The 23,173-nt window shown below is 46.5% G+C and overlaps 1 protein-coding gene across 8 annotated transcripts in view; it reads right to left on the minus strand.

The window, feature by feature from the left end:
* Window positions 1-699: 699 nt before the first annotated feature.
* Window positions 700-23,173, minus strand: part of ptpn6 (protein tyrosine phosphatase non-receptor type 6) — a 65,865-nt gene continuing 43,391 nt past the window's right edge. For all 8 annotated transcript variants that reach the window (XM_084336806.1, XM_084336808.1, XM_084336801.1 and 5 more), the window contains 10 exons: window positions 19,314-19,445; window positions 18,682-18,778; window positions 16,200-16,279; window positions 15,892-16,038; window positions 15,625-15,756; window positions 15,296-15,450; window positions 13,556-13,623; window positions 4,820-4,971; window positions 3,350-3,414; window positions 700-1,007 (listed from right to left, as the gene is read on the minus strand). In XM_084336806.1, coding sequence (XP_084192932.1) covers window positions 911-1,007; window positions 3,350-3,414; window positions 4,820-4,971; window positions 13,556-13,623; window positions 15,296-15,450; window positions 15,625-15,756; window positions 15,892-16,038; window positions 16,200-16,279; window positions 18,682-18,778; window positions 19,314-19,445 — 1,125 coding nt within the window. In that variant the 3' untranslated portion in view covers window positions 700-910. The remainder of the gene's footprint in view (window positions 1,008-3,349; window positions 3,415-4,819; window positions 4,972-13,555; window positions 13,624-15,295; window positions 15,451-15,624; window positions 15,757-15,891; window positions 16,039-16,199; window positions 16,280-18,681; window positions 18,779-19,313; window positions 19,446-23,173) is intronic.

Below are 23,173 nucleotides of genomic sequence, written 5' to 3' on the forward strand. Positions count from 1 at the left end.
GTAGTGCAAATTCTTTGCCAATAAAGTGTGTTTAGGTGTTCTAAAGTGTGTAGAGTGGGTGCTGCAGTGAGTTGTTTGTTTAAAGTGAGTGTGTGCGTCGTGTGTATGTGTGTGCTGTGTGCTTTTGATGGTTGTTGCATAGTGTTATTGTTCGTTGAGCATCCTGATGGCCTGGGGATAGAAGCTTCTTCTGAGTCTCTCTGTGCTTGCCATGAGACTCCAGTATCGCTTGCCTGACCGCAGCAGTTCAAAGAGGCAGTTGTTTGGGTGGCTGGAGTCTTTGATAATTCTCTTAGCCTTACCCATGCACCGCTTGTTGTAAATGTTCTGGAGAGTGGGAAGCCCCCCTCCAATTGTGCGTTCGGCTCAACGGGCCACTCTCTGTAGTCTGCTGCGGTCTTGTGCGGTGCTATTCCCAAACCAGGAGGTGATATTGCCAGTCAGTGCCAATCAGAGAGCGTCTGCCAGAAATGCGGCTAGGTTTAGAAATAACGCTTCCCTCCACCACTGGCGCCTGAGTGAACAAACAGACTACTGGGTCACCACGTGTGGAGAAGTGGTGGTGAAGGAGGGGTGGGGGGTTAAAGTTCATTCACCTTTCTAATGTTTTCCTCTCGCTCAGCGGGACGTCGTTCAGATCCCACAACATGATGTTACCACAGTAGATATTTAAAAGAGTGAAATAAAAAGACAAGTATGTAGGCACATAATACTCCGGCTTTATTTTGGTCAAATGTATCAGTCACATTTAGAAATTTCATTAGCACTATACAGTAGGTTGTAAATGTTTTTTTTTCTCTCTCCATTGTGTACAGTCTCACTTGAAAAGCATTTAAAAAAATCTGTAACAATAAAAACTACATTTCATCAATAGAATAATAATGTATGTTTTGATGAGGTATCTAAACCTCTATATTTTCCTCGCTGAGCTGTTCTTCTCCCCCGACTTCTGTTTCTTCACATCTTTCTTCCCTTTGGACGGATTTTCATACACCTCCGCTTTGCTTCTAGAAAGAGACAAAGAAAAGAGACAGTGGTTTTCTAAAGGAAACTATAGTTCTATACATCAATCCAGATAGATTGGACTCGGTTCTGTTCAAAGTGGATAGGAGAGGTTAACGAACGGGGACAGTGAAAGAAGAAATGGGTCTAATTAGGTAGATGAATATAAACTAGTCACCCAGGGCTTGGAGCCAGTCAAGCTCGTGCGAAATACACACTTTACTGTACTGTGTCAGTGGCATTGTGTGCACTGAGAAGACCGACGGCTTCTCAGTTACAGTGGGTGACAATATTGTCACAAGGAAAGATGAAATTACATACCTAGGTTCCATCCTAGAGGCAAATCTTTCCTGTGACAAAATGGCATCCAAGGTAATAAAAAAAGTCAACCAACGAACTAGATTCTTGTACCGGATCTCCTCTCTGGTAAACAAGAATACCCTGAAGACTCTGGCAGGAGCACTCATTCAAGGGTACTACGACTATGCTTGCACCTCATGGTACCAAAGCACCTCAAAGGCGCTAAAAACAAGATTACAAACATCACAAAACAAACTGGTCAGACTACTACTTGACCTTACTCCTAGTCCTAGAACCCACCTCACCCCTGCCCACTTTGACCACCTAGGATGGCTTAGAGTAGACGACAGAGTACAGCAACTTGCAATGGGCCTGGTCTACAAGATACACTATACGACTAAGGTACCCATGTACATGTCTAAATACTTCCCAAAGGTCAGTGAATACCACAACCACAACACCAGAGGGAGCTCCACAAATCATGTTAAACCCAGATTCGGCTCAAACAAGGGACTAAACACGCTTCGCAATTATGCCCCATCAATGTGGAACGCCCTACCCAAAGCTGTAAAGGAATGTGAATCCCTACCCACATTCAAAACCGCTCTTAAAGAGCACCTACGGGAGGCTGCAATTCTAAACTGGCCACCGTAAATGTCCAACCCCCCCCACCCCCACCTAATAGACAGTCTCCTCCCCACCGTATGTATATATTCTCTCCCACCCACCCACCCCCTCCTAATGTACAGTCTCCTCCCCACTGTATGTATATATTCTCTCCCCACTGTATGTATATTTCTCTCCCACCCACCCACCCCCTCCTAATGTACAGTCTCCTCCCCATCACATGTATATACTCTGTCAGGATCTATGGGTAACAGTACTGTATATTTGCATATCGTATATGTCACAAATGTAACAGTACTATATACCTGTATGTCCCTATGCCATAAATGTCATGATGTCATATATGTTGTGTATGTCATAAATGTCACTATGAATTGAAAATGGGGGACCCTGATGTAAACAAGACGAAAGTCTTTCTCTGGTCTGCATCCCCTTAACAATTGTGTGTATTGAGCCGTACTGTATTGTACCCATTCTGCAATCTGTTAAATAAAGTTTTCATTCATTCATTCAGGGCAAGATCTATCACTGTGGGGCATCGGGCTGCTTGGCACTGCTTAGCAAATCATTGCATTCTCTGATACATGGGCGATTGTTAGCAAAAGCCGAAGTACTTTGGGTCCAAACTCCAAACTCTGCATAATTCAAGGGATTGCTGGAAAACGGTCTGATGAAATCGCAGATTGTCAAAGTACATGCAGGTTCCTGTGACTCAACTGGCCAGTGTGCTTTTCTGATTTGTCCTAATTGGGTTATTCTATCACAGGAGGCCAGTGCACACAGTAGGACCACAATTACAGCCCAGAATATTCCCTGCAAAGGTCCCACAAACATTCCAGTCATTATGACAACAGACGAAAGGAGAAAGGGAACGAAGAAAAGGGACAAACGGAGCATGTGGTCTGGAGACCACATTGAACACGGCTTGTAGTCTGTGCTGAAAGTAGATTGAAATTCTAGGCTGTAGGCAGTAATTCATTGCCATTTTGTAAACGACACAAAACGCATTAGGCGTCACACTCGATATCTTTTGACAACTTTTAATTTGTGTTTCAACTCTGAGCTTCTTTTGCCACCACAGAGTAGCCTACTGCATGATCTGGTCATGTTAGTCGATGGTACCAGCTGACTTACGCCTGTGTTTGCGGTTATGAAGACCAAACTGTAGGAGATACTGAGAAAAAACAGAAGAAACCAGCTGCCTCTCTCTCTCTCTCTCTCTCTCTCTCTCTCTCTCTCTCTCTCTCTCTCTCTCTCTCTCTCTCTCTCTCTCTGAGAATCAAGCAGTTGCGAAACTCGGCTGATCCTTGAAAAACTGCTGACGTAAGGACGAGGACACTGACTGAGAGGACTTTGCTCCAAGAGGGAATTTAGAGTGCGGTTTAGTGGAGACGTGGGAATGTCCGAAGCACACACTCACTTTGAGACCTTCTTGCTTGCTGGCTGGTGTTTGATTTGTAGGTTTCCATATTCTGATTCAGTTCCCTAGAGAGAGAGAGAGAGAGAGAGAGAGAGAGAGAGAGAGAGAGAGAGAGAGAGAGAGAGAGAGAGAGAGAGAGAGTTAAGATAGGGCAGGTATAGAATGACTCAAATGCAGCCTGAGGTCATAGTCTCTAGCCGATTGGTCATCTTTCACAACATATTCTGTGTGATAACATGTCAGAGAACACGCCAGTTCCTTTGGTCAGAACTGCACTGATATGTTATTCTGCACAACAACCCTCATGTGACCCTCAGCCCTCATTTTCTTTGGTCAATGTTTCTCCACATGTTGTTTTCTTGTTTTGTTTTTTTACAAAAAATCTATTTCAGAAGGGAAAAACATGGACCCCTTGTCTGACCAACGTCCAGTCAGGTCTCTCCCACCTCCTGACCTTCATGGACTGTATTCACACAGTGTCCATTTTGCTCTTATGTCATGCTCAGGTTGGGATTTATTTTCACCCTGTTCCCACCTTGAACAAGGTGGAAAGAAATCCCAACCTGAGCATGACATAAGAGCAAAATGGACACTGTGTGAATACGGCCAATTCATCCCTAGTCTGTGCCAAGGAATCTATAAGAGGAGGAACGGTCATCACGTCAGAACACCAGACTCCCTGGGCAATTTGCGCATGCGCCGGTTTTTGGGGAGTAGGTGCAGAAAAGTGACTATAGCTCGGCAGAGAAAGTGCAGAATAATAATAATAATAATGGATTGGATTTATATAGCGCTCTTCATGACACCCCAGTGACCCCAGAGCGCTTCACAAAGTCCATTATTCGTTCATACACAGTCATACCGGTGGTGGTAAGCTACAATTGCAGCCAGAGCTGCCCTGAGGCAGACTCACGGAAGCGTGGCGAATAATCATCGCCTACGGCCCCTCCGACCACCACCGACATTCATTCACATGCATACACATTCATACGAGGCAAGTAGGTTAAGTGTCTTGCCCAAGGTGTCTTGACACGGGCTTGAGCGGGATTCGAACCACCAACCCTTCGATCATTGGACGACCCGCTCTACCCCTGAGCCACGCCGCCCCACATCGACTTGGGATTGGTCTCTCCGTGTTCAGGAGACTCAGGCGTATAAAAGAGTCTATTGGATCATGTCTCCGGCACACCCCCACAGCCGTAGCTACAACCACTTAACGTCAAGGTTCTAATCAACATTCATTCATTTTGAGTGTTGCGGTGGTCTATGCAACAAAATTGCAGGTGATTCTGACATCCGAGGTAATTACCTGTTTAAATGACAAGGTCCTAAACGAGGAGATGGCTGATCCCATTCAACTCAAAGTCGGCCAAACAGAACGTTTCCACACGTGACACCGCTGTGTGTTCATCACACGCTACACAGTGACGCGATGACCCTTCCTTTTTTTTTAGTGTGCTTGAGTCTCACCATGGAGGCGCTGCAGTGGATCTTAGTGGCGCTGATGTACTCAGACACAGCCAGGTAGATGAACTTGTACTGGGCCTCGGTCTGCACCATGCCGGACCGCTGCTCTCGCACCATCTGGATGCTCTTCTGGATGTCGATGTCACACTCCAGGCCTGGAGACGGAGGGAGAGAAACACAGCAGATGGAGAGAGTGGGAGGGAAGGGGCGGAGGGGATGTCAGGAGGATGAATACAGTAAAAAAAAAAAAAAGCACTTGGTAGCTATGTCCTAGATCAGTTTGCCTTCATTATATGTTTATCTCAACTGTGGCTTTAATGATTTAATGATCTCCTTCAAAGGGTCCATTTCAGAATTAGTACATGTTATTCCTATGATCTAAGATGGTCCAAAAATGTGAACATGAACAACTCTCTCCCAAATCCAAAAGCTAGAGTACTAAAACTCAAACTTGTGATGTCATCAGGTATAAAATCTGATTGATTGATTGAACATTTTATTAACAGATTGCAGAATGGGTACAATACAGTACAGCTCAATACATACAATTGTTAAGGGGATGCAGACCAGAGAAAGACTTTCGTCTTGTCTACATCAGGGTCCCCCATTTTCAATTCATCATGACATATATGACACACAGATAGTCAGTACTGCTACATCTATACATTTATGACATACCAGATTTACAAATACAGTACTGTTTGTGATACAAAAATAGTCTAAAAAAGAGAGTATATACATTTGACGTACAGTAGAAGCTGCTATCTGACGACGGTAAGGATGACACTGAGGGCACCCAGTGGAATGTTCTGAGAATAAAGTACATTTGGTCAAAAATAATTAATAAAATCATTCTGTGGGTCATTGTGATTGAGAAGCTCCAGACGTTATACCGGCTGACCTCCAGTCTGTCTGGCTTTGAGAGAGAGGAGCCCATGTTCACAAACATCGGTTCAACCGTCCTAGGCCATGAAAATAACATTGGAATTCTTAATTTGGGTGGTGTTCCCCTTTAACCCTTTCACTACCACACTACAGAAGGTTAACCCGTTCACTACCACACTACAGACGGTTACCCTTTGTCATGTGGCAGTGAAAGGGTTAACCTTCTGTATTGTCACAGTGAAAGGGTTAACCTTCTGTAGTGTGGTTGTGAAAGGGTTATATTATCACATAGCTCTGCTCAGCGCCATATTGCACATATCTCACTTCAGTACTTGTGCACTGAATAAAAACTCACAATGTACCTTTACATACCAACATCCGTCTGGCCACACCCCCATCCGCTACCTATATAAGCAGGGGTGTGGCCATGCACTCACCTCCTTCTTCACTTTCACCACAAGAAAGTGCCTGTATACCAATCACTTTAACGAGGTTATTAAGCTGAAGAAAGAAGAACAGAAGAGCAAGGAGATACGTTGACGTTATATCTTTGTTTTCTCTCTCACTATTTTCGAGGAAATACGGCAATAATGTCTTCGTCACTGGGGTGTCTGGAAGATGATGATCATTCTGACCTCCACCGGCTTTTTCGTATTAGGGGATTGCGTCGCTGGTCTAATCCCCACCTGCAGTCCTCCATGCTGCGGCTGGATAGGTTTGAACCTCCGGTTCTACAGCTGGACTGTGCAGTAGGCGTCGGCTGTTGTGAGAAACTGGCTGCCTCTGGGTGAGTGATTTTTTGCTATGCGAGTGCCAGTTGTGTTGCTATGGGGGTTAGCTGCACAATTTACGAAGGCCGGCCCCAGACTAGTGTCCTTTGTTCGGCCTCTTAGGCGGCGGAGGGAGGGTCCTGGTTTGAAGCCCACGATAGTCAAACTAGTTGGCCGCGACCAAGATCTGTGGTTAAAACCCGGGGTCTCTGGACGAGCGGATTCTTCTCTGTCCCGTGAAGGCCCAATCTTTCAAATGAATGAAAGTTAAACCCTAAACACGAGGAAAAGTGGGTCTGGATCTTCGTTATCGGAAGCTCCATGCTCAAGTCGGCTGCAGCCCATAAGGGAATTGTGCAGACTCCGCTGTATGTCTGTTAAATCACCGTTCTGAAAACGGTGTTGACTTTTCTTTTTCTCTTCTCTCTTAGGATGAGGAGGGAGTCAGACGGCGGCCTGTCTGAAGTGTGGCTTATTATGTCCTTGTGTACAGTTCAGGTGATAGCTGCTTAGCTTGCGTGCTAGCTGGGTGGCCTACCTGATGGCCAGTTAGCTGTTAGCTGCGGCGCTAGCTCGTTGCGTTCACTAGGCTAGGAACGTTAGCTTGTTGCTATCAGTCGGCCTGATTTGGATGTTAGCTTAATGCTACACTGTTGTACATTGCTGTGTGAATAACAAGCCTTAACACTCTGACTACGACGTCATCTTTGACAGAGGATGTTAGTCGACCCCACACCGTGTGCCCTGCCCTTGACCAGTGTTTACACCGTGTGCCCTGCCCTTGACCAGTGTTTGCAGTCCTCTCAGCTCTCAGGGTGGAGGTAGGAGTCCTGCTGGACGCTTAACAGCTCTTCTTTCCTTCCCTTCTAAATGTTTTGTAATAACGATGTTTCCAAAACGTATGTTGCTGCACTACATTTGGGGATACGACATGTGTTGTGTGTGAATTGTCTTGTCGCTGGTATAGGTTTCTCTCTACCTAGAAAATCGGCGTTGTTTTTTACGTGAGTAAAAATGAACTGGTTTAGTTGTGATGGGAACTTGTGGGTTCATGTAACGTTAGTAATGTGGTTGAGCTCACAACTAAGTGGGTTGTTTACCCTGCAAAGCTATGCGTAGTGACATGTGATCAAGGAGTAAGTCCTTCTCTCAGCCTGTGATGACAATAAACAGGTAGCGTGTTCACATATTAACAGGGCAGTACCTGTTCAACCTGGTCGTATCAAGGGTAAGGTGGGAAGGGGTGATCCCCCCGGTTTCCCTGGGGCTTCCCCCCTCCTCTCAAACATGTTTTGTTTACAATATATTGTGTCACTATGTTTGTGGGGATACAGTGTAATCCCTCAGTTTAAACTGCTGGGGTTGTGCTCCTGCTTGAGAAAACGATTTCTTCCTAGGGAAAAGATTGTTTTGGTCGCTGTCATGTGTGCTTAGCAAGGCCTGTGGCCAATACATAATCGAGGACTTGTGTCTTCTCTCGTTATGAAAAACGGCGTTCCTCTTACGGTAGTGAGAGTGTACTTTGCCCTTTTTTATTGTGATGAAGGGTTGTGTGTGTCGTTAAGATCTACAACTGGTGGATGGCTAGGTGGTGTAGTGGGCAAGGCACTCGCCGCCAATGTGGAGACGCTGGGTTCGCGTGTTCGAATCCAGCTCTCCACATTGTTTTCAGTTTAGCTGGTCGTCCGCAGTAATACACATTGGCCGTATTACGGGGAGGGAAACTGAAGGGTGGGGATCGGGCGTTGTGGACAGCGACTCCTACAGGTCGGTTGGTGCGTCTGCGCAGTAGAATCAGGAAGTGTCGGGGGCAGCGTGAGCCTCCCACGCGTTACTCCTCGCCACTGAGAGATCGAGCTGCGCAGGTGAAAAGATGCGACTGCTGTTACCTCAAGTACCGGAGGGGACTTGTGCTATGTATGACTTAGTCCACATTGCAGCCGGCTTGTGGGAGGCAAGAAACAGCGTTCGTGACAGGGGAGGGTTGAATTGGATGATACAAAATTGGGATGGGAGGAAATATAGAAAATGGGAGAAAAAGTGGATAAAAAAAAAAAAGATCTACAACTGGTTTAGGTGTTGGCCTACAGAAGCACATGTGTAAGTCTGGTACCAGGGCTCTTAAAGGGCCCTCTCTGGATCTGTGTTTTTTCTTTGTAAAAATCAGATGGCTGTTTTCTCTGGGTCTGTGTTTTTTCTTTGTAAAATTCAGATGGCAGGTTTCGCACATGGGTCTATGTGAAGCTGTTAAACGCTTCATGTAGCATGCTATGACTGGTGTCATGGCTCTACGCTCTACTTTGTCATTACATCGTATCAGGGGTGAGGGGTCGTAAAGGGGTGAACTGGTAAACCTTCCTCCCCTTTTTCTGATTGGTCAGGGGTTAAAACCCCCTGTCCTTCGGGCTTCCTGTCACGTTGCTGGATCAGCACGTTACAGGGTAGGGGGGGGGAGTTTCCTGGTCCCACGCCATGAAAGATTGGGCGTGCGGACCGCGGAAATTCCCCCGCCATATAGTACGTCACTGGGCGCGTTTCTATTGGTAAGACTTCCGTGGGTTATTCAGACTCCATGTTATGGACCTCTGTTACAGGGAGTTTCAGAGCCTCCTCCTCAGGGAGTTCAGAGCCTCCTCCTCAGGGAGTTTCAGAGCCTCCTGTGAGTTCAGACCCTCCCTCCCAGTGAGGGAGCCTCCTCAGAGTTTCAGAGCCTCCTCCTCAGATTGTCAAGGTGAGTAGAACTTAAAAAGAAGTTCTGCTCTGTTGTATGTGGTTGCAATATGTCTTTTCAATCTATTGCTCACGTGGGAAGTCTCTCTGGCGGTTCCCCGTCCTCTCCTTTTTGGAGTAGGTGGACGGGGTATTGTTTAGGGTTTCCCTGACTCCTCGCCTTAAAGGTCTGTTGAGTCATGGGTTTCCCCCCGTCATAGGGGTACGTCGCTCTCCGTCCCCTTTTATGGAGCATGGTTGACGGGGTGGTGTTTTCCCTTTTTATGGGGCAACTGGGATGGAGTTTGTCTCTTCCGAGCGCCAGTCGACTAGGTTTGTCTCGACGAATTCTCGTTCATATCCGGGGGATGTTAACGGAATAGATCAAAGCATAGGTAGAGGGGTCTCACGCCCTTGGGGTGGGCCACTGAGCGAGGTACGAACGGGACCGTCTGGGTGGCGCCCTCTATAATGTTTTGGATCGACAACGCGTACCTCCCCCCCTCCTAGAGTTGGGGATGTCGGCGTGATTAGGACACTGGTTCTGGTCATGCCGGTCCAGGTCAGTTAACCCGTTGTCCGCCGGGGACGCAGATCTGCTGTTCTGGTACCCTGAGGGACTTGTGCTTTTTTCGGGGGGAAAAATGCCGGGTCGGCCCGGGTGTCACAGGGTTTGACGTTATGGAGATGTTCGTGGTTGTGTTACTACGTATTACCCCTCACTGTTGCTTGGTCCATGTTGTGTTGTACCTTGAGCTGCGCTAAGGGGGCCTGGTCCTTCTCCATTCTTTTCGCCCCTCTCTTCTCCTGCTTACACATGGCTGAGAGGGGGCTGTTGAGGTGGTTCTTATGGAACTCCTCTGGCATCCCTGTGTACGTCCCGGTCCGCCGGGCCCGGTCCGAAGTTGTTTTCGTCGACCCGTAGGCCTGGGATAACCCCTTTTTGAAAACTGAAACACTTGTACTGCGGTATAGCCAGTGTATACCCGCAGGTGTGTTTTGGAGTTTTTTCCTGAGGGGTTATAGGAACAACCACCTCATGTTTAACCAAGAGGGTGATTGGTTCCCTGGTGTGTTGGAGCGGAGTCAACTCCCGGGTTAACCGCTTGAGTGTGCCCCCGCACGTTTCATGACGTCTGCCAATCGTGTCAGCCTTCTCTGCCTCTGCCCCTCTAGAGAGTCGGGTTTTTTTTGTGGAGGCTGTGACATGGTGCTCAACAATGCCAGCATACGCCCCTTCCGCCGGGGTGCTGTTTCAGCTGACCCCTTTGGCGCCTGTCTCGTCCGCAGTGCTCCAGGCTCGGGTCAAGTGCCTGCTGCCTGGATTGAGGGATCGGCCTCTTCTGGAGGTCGTCTCCCCGGTGCGCTGCCTGCTCCCGCTGTAGTGTAGCCTCTTGAGTGCTTCGAGTTACAGCCATGCTGACTGCCTGAGTATACCAGGGTCAGTGAGCCAGGCGGCGTGCTAGTGGGGGGAAGGGCCTGCTCTTGGATGGGCCCTGTCCGAATACGTTGGCGATGTGGGGGGCGGTGTCACTAGTGACCGCCTGGTGAGGTCTCGATGCTGTAGCGTCATTGGCCTCTCCAGGCCCCCTTTTTCCGGGGGGATCCAGTCCCTTCTGGGTCTGGGTCCTCCTTCGCGCTCCGCTGCTACGGCCTTGCCACGAGGTTGAGCTTTGCTCTTGACCCCGTGATTTTGGGGGTGGTAACAAGGTTTGTTCCTTCCGTTCGTTCCCTGGTGGCATGCGGGTTGTGCGTGTGCGTAGTCGTGGGTACGCCCCACGGTCTGCTCACCCTGTGCGTTAAGTTGCTCGAGTTCCTCTTCGCACGGTCGGATCCGTCTCCCTCCCGTCCTCCAATAGGGAGGGTCGCGTGTATACTTTCCGCAACAGAGTTCGGTTTCCGGGTTCCTCTGATTGGCCGCGACCCCCACGTGACCCGCCCCCCTATCCACCGCTGCCGCACGCGGCAGAGCGAGCGGCCATGGACTTGACTTTCGCTTTCAATTTGACGCTCGCTTCCTGAGACTTACGCTTTGCTCGCTGCTGTTTAATAATATTGTCGCTTTTCACATCGCATGCTCTTGTGCAGTCATCTAGTTAAAGACAGTAGAGGTTGGCGTCAGTGTAAGTTAGTGTTGTGTTCATTCATAGTTAAAGACAGTAGAGGTTGGCGTCAGTGTAAGTTAGTGTTGTGTTCATTCATAGTTAAAGACAGTAGAGGTTGGCGTCACGGTCAGTGTAAGTTAGTGTTGTGTTCATTCATAGTTAAAGACAGTAGAGGTTGGCGTTACGGTCTGTGTAAGTTAGTGTTGTGTTCATTCATAGTTAAAGACAGTAGAGGTTGGCGTCACGGTCTGTGTAAGTTAGTGTTGTGTTCATTCATAGTTAAAGACAGTAGAGGTTGGCGTCACGGTCTGTGTAAGTTAGTGTTGTGTTCATTCATAGTTAAAGACAGTAGAGGTTGGCGTCACGGTCTGTGTAAGTTAGTGTTGTGTTCATTCATAGTTAAAGACAGTAGAGGTTGAGCATGTTTTTTTTTAACAAATGTTTTTTATTTTCCCTTTTTTTACATGAAACAAGATAAACAATACAGTAACAGTAATAATCAACGATGAATTACAGGACAATAACAGAAATAATAATAACAATAATGACAGTCCAGTAATTAAATCAGAATGAAACAAACAACACACTGCAGCACCCACTCTCCACACTTTAGATCACCTAAACACACTTTATATTTATTGGTAAAGGATTTGCACTACAACTCGTACACCTTACTGTAAATTGTACCTAAATTGTACCTCATCCCATTTCTGCTTTGCACTATATAGTATTGTATATTAGTACATTGCATAGTATATTGTATATTGTATGGTAACTCAGTTACTTCTATTCTGCATCGAACATTGTACATATGTCTATACTGAACACTGTGACCTCTATTTTTACTTATATTTTACATGCTATACTATTTTATTTCATACTTATCTTGTCTAGCACAGTCTCTGGAGCGTAACAGTAAGAAGCATTTTGTATAAAAGTATTCTGTACTTCTGTATGACAACAATGTATGCCTTTCAAATGTTAAATGATAAAGGATTAAATGATACACACTGAAATCTACGCTCTCTCATCCTGCTTTCCACAACTCCTATACTTCCTGAGTAACGCGCCCAACACTGCTTAATGGTTGTTTAAATATTTTACATGTTTTGATGTGGTGCATAAGCAGCATATTAAGATGACTGCGTTTCTTGAACAGCTGATAACTGCATAAGCAGCACATTAAGATGAGTTACCAACAGCGCGTTTCTTGACAGCAGAGTGGCACGTTTCGCGACTCAGGAAGCGAGCGCTCTGCGCTGCAACACAGCGGCGAGCGGCAGCGATAAGGGGGGCGGGTCACGTGGGGGTCGCGGCCAATCAGAGGAACCCGGAAACCGAACTCCGTTGCGGAAAGTATACACGCGGGAGGGTCGGGGGGGCTCGGGTCCTCCCCGGTTCTGATGGTTGTGGGGGGCCTCAGTGGGGTACATTTGTCGAGCTTAAGCTCTGCTCAGCTCCTGTGGTGCAATATGGCGCTGAGCAGAGCTATGTGATAATATAACGTACGGTTATGTATATAACCATAGTTATATGAACATAGTGACGCTCAGCGCCAAGACGCCACTGCGGCCCTTGATCTTACCTTGTGGTGAAAGATTAAGAAGGAGGTGAGTGCATGGCCACACCCCTGCTTATATAGGTAGCGGATGGGGGTGTGGCCAGACGGATGTTGGTATGTAAAGGTACATTGTGAGTTTTTATTCAGTGCACAAGTACTGAAGTGAGATATGTGCAATATGGCGCTGAGCGTCACTATGTTCATATAACTATGGTTATATACATAACCGTACGTTAACCCTTTGTCGTGTGGCAGTGAAAGGGGTGTATTGTCGCCGTGAAAGGGTTAACCCTTTGGCTTTGGTAGTGTGGTAGTGAAAGGTTAACCTTCTGTAGTGTGGTAGTGAAAGGGTTAACCATTTGGTGGTGTGGTAGTGAAAGGGTTAACCCTTTGTCGTGTGGAAGTGAAAGGGTTAACATTCTGTATTGTCGCAGTGAAAGGGTTAACATTCTGTATTGTCGCAGTGAGAAAGGGTTAACCCTTTGGTAGTGTGGTAGTGAAAGGGTTAACCCTTTGTTAGTGTGGTAGTGAACGGGTTAACCCTTTGGTAGTGTGGTAGTGAAAGGGTTAACCTTCTGTATTGTCGCAGTGAAAGTGTTAACTTTCTGTATTGTCGCAGTGAAAGGGTTAACCCTTTGGTAGTGTGGTAGTGAAAGGGTTAACCCTTTGGTAGTGTGGTAGTGAAAGGGTTAACAGTCTGTCTTGTTACCTTTAGTGTTAATGGTCTCCAGGATCATGTCAATCACCACGAAGGTGCCGGTCCGACCGATCCCAGCACTGGACAGACACACAGTGAGACAAGGTCAACACATCATGCCATCATCAGTCAAACACAATGCAGGCCACAGCAACTCCAGCTGAACGCAATGAACAAAACTGAAAGATAATCAATGGTGTTGTTGTTGTTGTTGTGTTTGGAAGTTGATCTGACATGTGAAGTGATCATGAATATAGTGGTGAAGTTTCACACTATCACACTGACGCCTGACGGTGTCCTGTCAAGGGTCAAGGGGCAACCGCTTCAGACATGTACTGGAAACCGTGTTGGTGTCTTTAGCGTAGAAGACAGGAGCTGGTCAAGGCGTTAAAGAGGAAACTGCTAGCGCTGTGTCTGCTGCCTCATCAGTGGTGTACAATCCAGAACACATATAACATAAGGACAACATATCACTTGACCAACAACCTACAACCCAACTAGCTTATCTAATCTTGACATCACAAGGGGGGAAATTCCTATTGGATAAATAGTCAGTTGATTTAAAAACCTTTAATCTTAATCCACAAAATAATATAATCTTAATCTTAAACCCCACATTCTTTTTTTTTATCTACTTTTTCTCCCATTTTCAATTTTTTCTCCCATCCCAATTTTTTTTCGTATCGTCCAATTCTACCCTCCCCTGTCTCGAACGCTGTTAGGCCATGCCTCCCACAAGCCGGCTGCAATGTGGACCAAGCCTTGCATCACGTGTCTCCTCCGGTACATGAGGAAGCAGCCGTCGCATCTTTTCACCTGCACAGCGCGATCTCTCAGCGGCGGGGGTCTGCGTGGGAGGCTCATGCCGCCCCCGTCACTTCCTGATTCTGCTGCGCAGGCGCACCAACCGACCTGTAGGAGGCACTGTCCACAACGTCCGATCCCCACCCATCAGCTTCCCACCCCCTAACACTGCCAATTGTGTTAGTATAAACGACCAGCCAAGCTGATAGCAATGCGGAGAGCTGGGGTCGAACCCAGCGTCTCCTGCATTGGTGGCGAGCGCCTTGCCCACTACACCACCTAGCCGCCCTAAACCCCACATTCTTATTGTCAAAGTGAACATAATGTAACCTGTGCTCAGTTAAAAAACATTAATATGTAAATAATAATCATCATCATCAGGATAATCATCATCATCATCGTCGTCGTCGTCGTCGTCATCATCATCATCATCATCATCATCATCATCATCATCATCATCATCATCATCATCAGTATAATCACTGTGACCGTTATAATAGCAACAACTCATCAACTGAGCTATAGACTGAATACCATGTCTTCCTACCATCAGGCATTAGTCTAGATTTATTATCTCCCTGATGCACAGTGTGACCAATCCATTTGAGACAGCTTTCCATCTGGCAAACCCATTATGAGAAAACCATTATATCCAAAAGGTCCACTCTTCAGGAACTGAGTGAAACATGTTCGTTTTTCATTGACACTTACATTTTAGAGTGTATTTCAAACGGCTTGGTCAAAAGGTCGTGAAATAATGTTCTTCTTCGTGTACAGTGAAGAAACATGGGATTATTGGAGACACAACGTTTTTACAGAACACTGACATTATCTTTGTCTTTGTAATGCTCAATGACATCATCACACAATTTTTAGTCTGCTTCTGGGTTTCCAGTTCCCTCCCAGCTGCTCCCCTAAAGCCTATTGGCTAAAGAAGCTGTCCAATACCTGCAGTGGATGATCATGGGTCCAGCATCAGAGAACTGTTCCTGTTTGCAGTTGACCTGGGTGAGGAAGCTAAGAACCCCTCCTGGCTCCTGGGGAACACCGTGGTCGGGCCAGCTGAAGTACTGATAGTGCCAGATGGTCCGTGTGTTATTCGACTAGGATAAAGTTAGAAAACACCAAGAACAAAGCGCGTTAATACAATGCCATTCATAAACCACATCAGTTACATTGTTGACCACACCCAATTTACAAGACACAGCCATAGACAGCAACATGCACAGAGGAGACAAAAGAGCAAAAAGACTGGATGTTGATGTTTTGAAGGCTACCTGGTCCAGAGGAGCGATCTCCAGGATTCTGATCTTGTAGTCGACAGCATCTTGCTCCGAGACACAGGTCACCACGTAAGGGCCCACTTCTTTGGAGCCGTGAGCCTCTGGCCAGTATGGCACACATTTATTCTGTACACAGATATGGAGAAATTAATGTAACAGTGAAAATACAGATACAAGTACAAAATATGATATAAAATTACCGATATGGTCACATTTATGCGGCATTTGGAAGGGGGAAAAAGTGCAAAGTGGGACACTGACCCGCCCCTTCTCGACCTCCCTTGTTGTCATGACGATCACCCGTGTCCTTTCCTGCCACGCCATCTGCCAGAAATCATTGACGGTCGTTGCGAGGCATCCCTGGGTGGCGATGTAGATCTTGCTATCGCCTTGCTCCCACAAGGTGTTCTACAGAGAGCAATTCATGATGAATGAATTAATGAATGAATTACCTAATGAATGAATGAATGAATGAATGAATGAATGAATGAATGAATGAACAAAAAATTGCTTATTAGTTGTTGTTTTTTAGGGTCATCTAAAACTTGACAATAGCATTTGACACTTACTCTCACATAGTTGCCGTTGATATAATCTGAACCGACCACATTGGGATCTCCGTTCTGCAGGATGACCCTGGTGTCGTTGACTGGTGGTGGGACGGTGAAGAAGAGACGGGAGGGAGAGAACAAGATCATTTGGCATGAGGTTCATGTGGGTGGAGCAGGGCCCGTCCTGGGCACACAGGCCGCGTATGTTTCTGTGGAATAATCTGACTGGATATTATACACAGAGGCGGACAATAGAGTCTTTGATTAAGGATAGAGTTTACGGACAGAATGACCGAGCTTACAGCAATGCGGCCCTTAGCCTAGATCTCTAAAGAATGGTGAGCTAACAAAGTATTTATACATGATAGTAGATACAATAGGTGGACCATGATAAGGCTGTGTGTGATTGATTGATTGATTGATTGATTGATTGATTGATTGATTGATTGATTGATTGATTGAAAAATGTATTAACAGATTGAAGAATGGGTAATAATAATAATAATTACTTGCATTTATATAGTGCTTTTCTAGACACTCAAAGCGCTTTACAATGTAGGGTGGAAATTGCCTCCTTCACCACCACTGGTAGCACCCAACCGTGGGCTACGCAGGCTCAATGGCTGCCATACACTGGCACCAGGCACACATCACACTACACAATGGCTGAACGGCTCAGGAGACAGGGATTGATATCAGCAAATTAAGGGGAAGTCTTGGCCATGTATATAAATGCACCATGAGTGGTCTGAGAATTGCTGCAATGTCAAAGAGAAAGGCCAAACAAATGGCCAAATATTGCTCTGTCTCAGCTATTATTGGCAGCTTAGACGTGTGGAGAAGGAGGTGCTATGTGTCCCTTAAGTGCTTCAGTGCTGCTTGGCCCCGATATATTTGATTCCCTGTTTATGTAATATAATTTGTGGAACCAAATAAAGTATTCAAGTGTGTGTGTGTTAGCAAGAGAGACAGAGAGAGGAAGAGATAGTGTGTTTGTGCCACTTTGACCCTTCAACAGGGCGCAGTTCCAGGCATGGGTCCCTTTCCACTGACCCCCCCACCAGTGGTGCAGTCGTAATATGGGAACTGGTAACACGCCACGCCACGTGCATGCGCACGCGCGGGTACGTGCATGCGCACAGAACTGATTTATACACACACGCACGCACACACACACACACACACAAGCGCATATACGCAAGTGCAATCTTTCTATCATACAAGCTCTTCTTGCTCTCTATTTGTGTGAATGTGCGCGTGGAAAGCTGGCGCGCAGCACAGACGCTTGATTCAATATATCCGAGCCACATTAGTATTCACCTCCACTGCCTGTGTCACACAGAATGAAGGGGGAGATGCATTCAGATAGCCAACACCCAGACACTTAGTCTACCTGCGCTTTTTGTTATGTAAAACGGTGGCCGGGTACTTAGTCACAACAAATGGATACAGCGCATTTTTGTGTGCGCGTACACGCGAGTACACATCCGTGCGCGATCGCGCGTACTTCTGCCTCAGTGATCTGGTAACACGGCGTGTAACCGCGTGTGACCACGACTGCACCACTGCCCCCCACCCCCCCAGACTCCTCTGGATTGATAACTGAACCTTCTGCTTCTCAGTGTCTTCTTTTAAAAAACACAGATCACAGAAGCAGCTGAAGCACTAGTCGCTTACTAACCCATTCGGTTTCAGCTTACTGTAAATATGGGAAAAAGGACATTTCTCGCTAGGTTGGTAAATGTGAGATTCATGAGGCCAATAATCTGTCAGTAAGGCTCTAATACAGTGAAGACTTGATGGTATATCTCCCATTATGACAAACGTCTGTTTGTAAACCTAACGATGACCTGAACTTAACCCTTACCTTAACCTCACTGGAGATGTGACATCTGTTTCAGTGATTCATCAGGAATTAAATGTGCCCTCATTGTTTAGAATAGTTTTAGTTTGACATTGACTTTCTTTACATACTGACAGGGAAATGTATGAGGGGCCGTTTATAGAAATGTACCAACACACTTCTCTCTTTCTGAACCCCCCGCCGAAGTTAAATCAGACATTAAGCTCCCCCCACAGCCCAAATGGAACGATCCAAAAAAAGAGATTGGCCGGTGACTATGGCTCCTTTCGATCGACTATTCGAGGTCAGCCCTAATGCACACAAAGCCTTCTCATAGTACTTTGTTTTGTCTACTCTCCTCTATAAATACTTTGTTAGCTCACCATTATTTAGAGATCAAGGCTAAGGGTCATTGCTGTAAGCTAGGTCTCTCCATGTTGTAACACGTCATTCTCTCAGTAAACTCTATCCTTAATCAAAGACGGTTGCTACCTCCGTGAATAATATCTAGTCAAATGATCAAATACAAACAAAATCCTGAGATACACCTGAACTGACTCAGCACACCAGCTGGTAGAACCACTACTGTATATACATTACACTCATGCTCAAGTGACTTAGTTACTTTTGATACATTAAAAAAGTCTCAAGTCTCACAGGGAAGGATGTTCTTGTATCGGTTTTTGCTCTTGTTCTCTGGCCTCTGGCCTTCCTCTCTGCTCTTCTTCACCTTCGCCTCCAACTTTTGAAGGGCCTGGAAAAGGAGGAAGGGAGAGAAGGAGAGAGAGCGGCAGGACAGGAAAGAGAAAAAGGGATGAATGGGAGAGAGAGAGCGAGAGCAAGAGAGAGAAATATTATGTAGTACTGTTTTCTACCACAGGATGGTGGTGTACTGCCTCAAGTGACTACTGTAGTTCAACTGGTACATCTCATAGGCCTACATCTCATCCATTCTTTGTTGAGATGTAAAACTCGATGGACACTCGGGTTCCTCACGAATACAAGTCTTATAAACAACTCCCATACTCTCCCCTTTCTCTCTGTTTGATATGAACGTAGCGGTGGTATTCACACAGAACTTATAATACCACACACACACACACACACACACACACACACACACACACACACACACACACACACACACACACACACACACACACACACACACACACACACACACACACACACACACACACACACACACACACACACACACACACACACACACACACACACACACACACACACACACACACACACACACTAAAGTCCCTCTCCAAGCTTACATCAAACTCCTCCCAGAAGCCTGCCTTGGTGTTCATGTTCCCCTCTGCCTCCTGCTCAGCCTGGGCTATCTGATCCAGCAGCTTCACCCTGCTGTCGATGTCTGCTGCATTCACTCTGGTGGTGAAATAGGGCTGCAGAGAGAAGGAGGGAAAGAGAACGAATGAGATGAATGCAGTGTGCAAGAGAGACAGGAGGAGAGACGGAATGCAATTTGGTAAATCATATTATAAAAGTTCAGTGACCTCTTCTCTGTGCCACTGGATGATTTGAATACATTTATCTACTCCTAATTACAGAATAAATAAGACCTACAGTATAGACGCAAGATTGCATTGTCTTTTGGTGCCTTCTCTGGTGTTTACTGTGTTCACAAAAATAGTCCATATGAATGACCCACTGTTGTGGTGTTCATGACTTAGTAAGTGGACATTTTCTGAAAGCTCCAAGTTCACAAGTTGTGGTGTGGTGTATTTAAAAAAGAAAAAATGGAAGATTGTTTTGCAGTGGAATTATTGTAATTCTGACGGCTGGGTGGCGCAGCGGACATTGCGCTCGTCACCAACGCAAGAGACACCGGGTTCGACTCCGGCTGTCGGCGTTGCCTCCGGATTGGGCCAGTCGTCATACTAACTCAATTGGCAGAGTCAGCGGGTGGAAGTCGATGGGTGGTAATCTGGACGTTGTGGACAGCGACTCCTACAGGTCGGTTGGGGGACGCCTGCACAGCAGAGACAGGGAATGGCAGGGGTAGTGTGAGACTCCCACACGTTACACCTCGCCAATGAGAGTCCGCGCTGGCAGGTGAAAAGATGTGACAGGCTGCCACCTCGTGTATCGGAGGGGACACGTGATGCAAGGCTTCTATCCTCCCTACAACCGGCCAGTGGGGGGCATATGCGAGCAACGTTATAGACCGGGGAGGGGAGAATTGGCACAGCGGGTAATTGGGATGGGAGAAAAATAGAAAAAGAGAAAAAGTGGATCAAAAAAAGAATTATTGTAATTCTAGTCTCTTATTAAATTAATAATATATCTGAGGAAAATGTTTATATTCATAATGGTCTCAACTTGCATTTAGTTAGCCGTTAGCTTCAAGACACATTGCCCAGTTGCCTAGCAACGATGTCCTCACAACTTTAACCCACTTTAACCGGAGCCAATTATTAAATAGCTTTAACCACTTGTACGCCAAACATCTTGTGTACTCTACTTTATTATAATTTTTTAGCATTTTTACAGCTTTTATTGGCCACGCAGGACCGACAGAGGAGAGGGCGAACGGGAGGAGAGGTGGGGAGGACATGCGACAAATAACAACAGGAGCTGGGATTGAACCCGGGTCAGCCGCGTAGGTGCGCGAGGCACTATGGTATGTGCCACGAGGGCGCCCCAAGGCAGCATTGTTGACAGCTGGATTGTTTCAAATTAAAGTGGGCTAGGCGGCTGGGTGGCGCAGTGGGCAAGGCGCTCGCCACCAACGCAGGATATACTGGTATCGAGCCCAGTTCTCGGCGTTGCTTCCGGCTTGGCCGGCTGTCGTACTAACACAATTGGCAGTGTTAGAGGGTGGGAAAGCCGGTGGGTGGGTCCTGGTCATTGTAAACAGCAACTCCTACAGTTCGGTCGGGGCGCCTGCTCAGCGAGGAAAGGATCTAAGGGGGGGATAGTGTGATCCTTCCACACGTTACACCCTCTCAGTGAGAGTCCGCGCTGCTAGGTGAAAAGAAGCGGTTGATTGGCACATGTGTACATGTGTCGGAGGAAGCATGTGATAGCCTCCACTCTCCCAGACTGACTGTAGGGGGTAGGTGCGCAGCGACCAGGAAGGGGATTGGGAATTGGCATAATGACTAACATTGCGATGGGAGAAAAGAGGGGGAAAAAGATTAAATTTTTTTTTATTAAAATTAAAGTGGGCTGCCTTATTATAGAAAAAGAAATAGGCCTACATAGCTATAATAGCTAGGAAGCAAAAGGTAGCAGCTAACTAATTAGTGAAAGCTAACTTGCTGCTAGTAGAAGACATGTTGGTGGGTCACAGATGAACAAAGGGTGTTTTTTTGTTGTCGTTTGCGTTATGGTTTGTAATGCGACCCCAATTGCACGACACAGACAGGTATTCAGAGTTAGCCAAAACCAAGGGCGTATTTATTAAACAGAAAAAAGGCAACACTGTTCCTTTAAGGGTAAATCTCACTAGAGTCCAGGGCCCTCATTTATCAACGTGGCGTACGCAAGATATGTGCGTAACCCGTGCGTACGATCATTTCTAAGCAAAGTGTGGGATTTATCAATTTGAACTTGTGCTTGACTTTGTGCGTATATTTAAGCACAGGTCGGACCATGCGTAGCTGACGCCCGTTGGTAGAATATATTATTACAACAAGGAAATAAGCTTCTGTGCATTCGTTTCAACACTGGCATGTTCTGTATGAACCGTAATTCATTATAGTTCATTGTAACAGTAGTGTAATTATGGTCAAACCCTATAAATAGCATTTGGAATAATAGGTATTTTCTCTCAGAATGAATGCAGCATGGTTTATATAGCGTTATCGGAATATACGGGGGTGTACTGACTGACTGTGCTTGTTATTATTTTGCGCACAGACCGCAGAAACGTTTTGATTATATTTAAAAGGCTTTACGTTAAACGAAACAAGTGGAATTTCGAAGCTGTAAGCCGAATACAAGTCATATGAACACCCACGATATAGTGTTCTTCTCCCTTCCTACTGTATAAGAAAGAATAAAAAACGCATTGCAATGAGACCAGGGTGTATGTGTATTACAAAACCCTTGCAATAATGTGTCTTAAATGAATGAAAAGCATACATGCTCTGGACACAGGGCATATATCGTGTGGGTGATATGACACGAGCATTGACGGTAGAACAAAGAGGTATTTATCAACACGGAGGAGCGTAGGACCTGTGTATGCACGGTTGATAAATCCCGTTTTCTTTGTGCGTGCACACATTCTAAATTCTGTGCTTACGTATGAAAATAGAATACTTTCTAAGAAAAATTGATAAATGAGGGCCCAGGAATCACGAACAACAAAAAATGCAGCACTGTTCCTTTAAGGAAAAAATTGACGTGAAGAAAAACGAGTCCTCTCAAGGCAAAAGCAGTCAACGTAATAATGTCACGGTTCGGAGTGCCATCAGTGAAGGACTCACCAGGGGGCAACTGCCGAACGGGCAATTCAAAAACACGGATCCCAGGAAAGAGAGCGAGCGCCCAGGGAAAACATCCATGGGATGGTGGGGAGCGATGCAACGTCTCACACAGGAGACACGGGAGTATACGGCACAGGGAATCTCCACAGGAGCGGGAGGACGCCGCCGACATCTCACACAGGGGACGCGGCAGTAGGTGGTAGGATGTAGGTGGCACGAGTCGCACGACGTCTCACGCCGGAGACGGGGCAGTAGATGGTGGTAACAAGATGACCCCGCAAGGAGTGTCTTCTTCTTCTTCGTGTACTTTCCGGCAGACTGGACACCTTCCGGCGTATTGCTGCCTAACAGATTTATCTGCTCACAAGTTCTCCTCCCCTTCTACTCTACCGCCATCTACTGGAATCCTCCCTCCCCCACATTGTCCAATGACGCGCAGCTAACACTGCTTCCGCCTGACTGACTCCCCCTCTGTGACACATGCTTCGCCCCCCGTGGCCTGACTCTGTCCTACTCGCTCACTCACACCCCCCTTCCCTAACGCTACCTGACCAGCCACCCTGTTCAACTCCGTCAAAACATCCTCCACTGTCAACCCCTCCATACCCAAGTGTCCCACTGCTGCTAAAACTATCAACCTAGTCCTCTCTGTCCTACTACTAATCGTCGCTGTCGTG

Source organism: Notolepis coatsorum (genome assembly GCF_963971535.1).
Source record: "Notolepis coatsorum genome assembly, chromosome: 19".
Classification (NCBI taxonomy): domain Eukaryota; kingdom Metazoa; phylum Chordata; class Actinopteri; order Aulopiformes; family Paralepididae; genus Notolepis; species Notolepis coatsorum.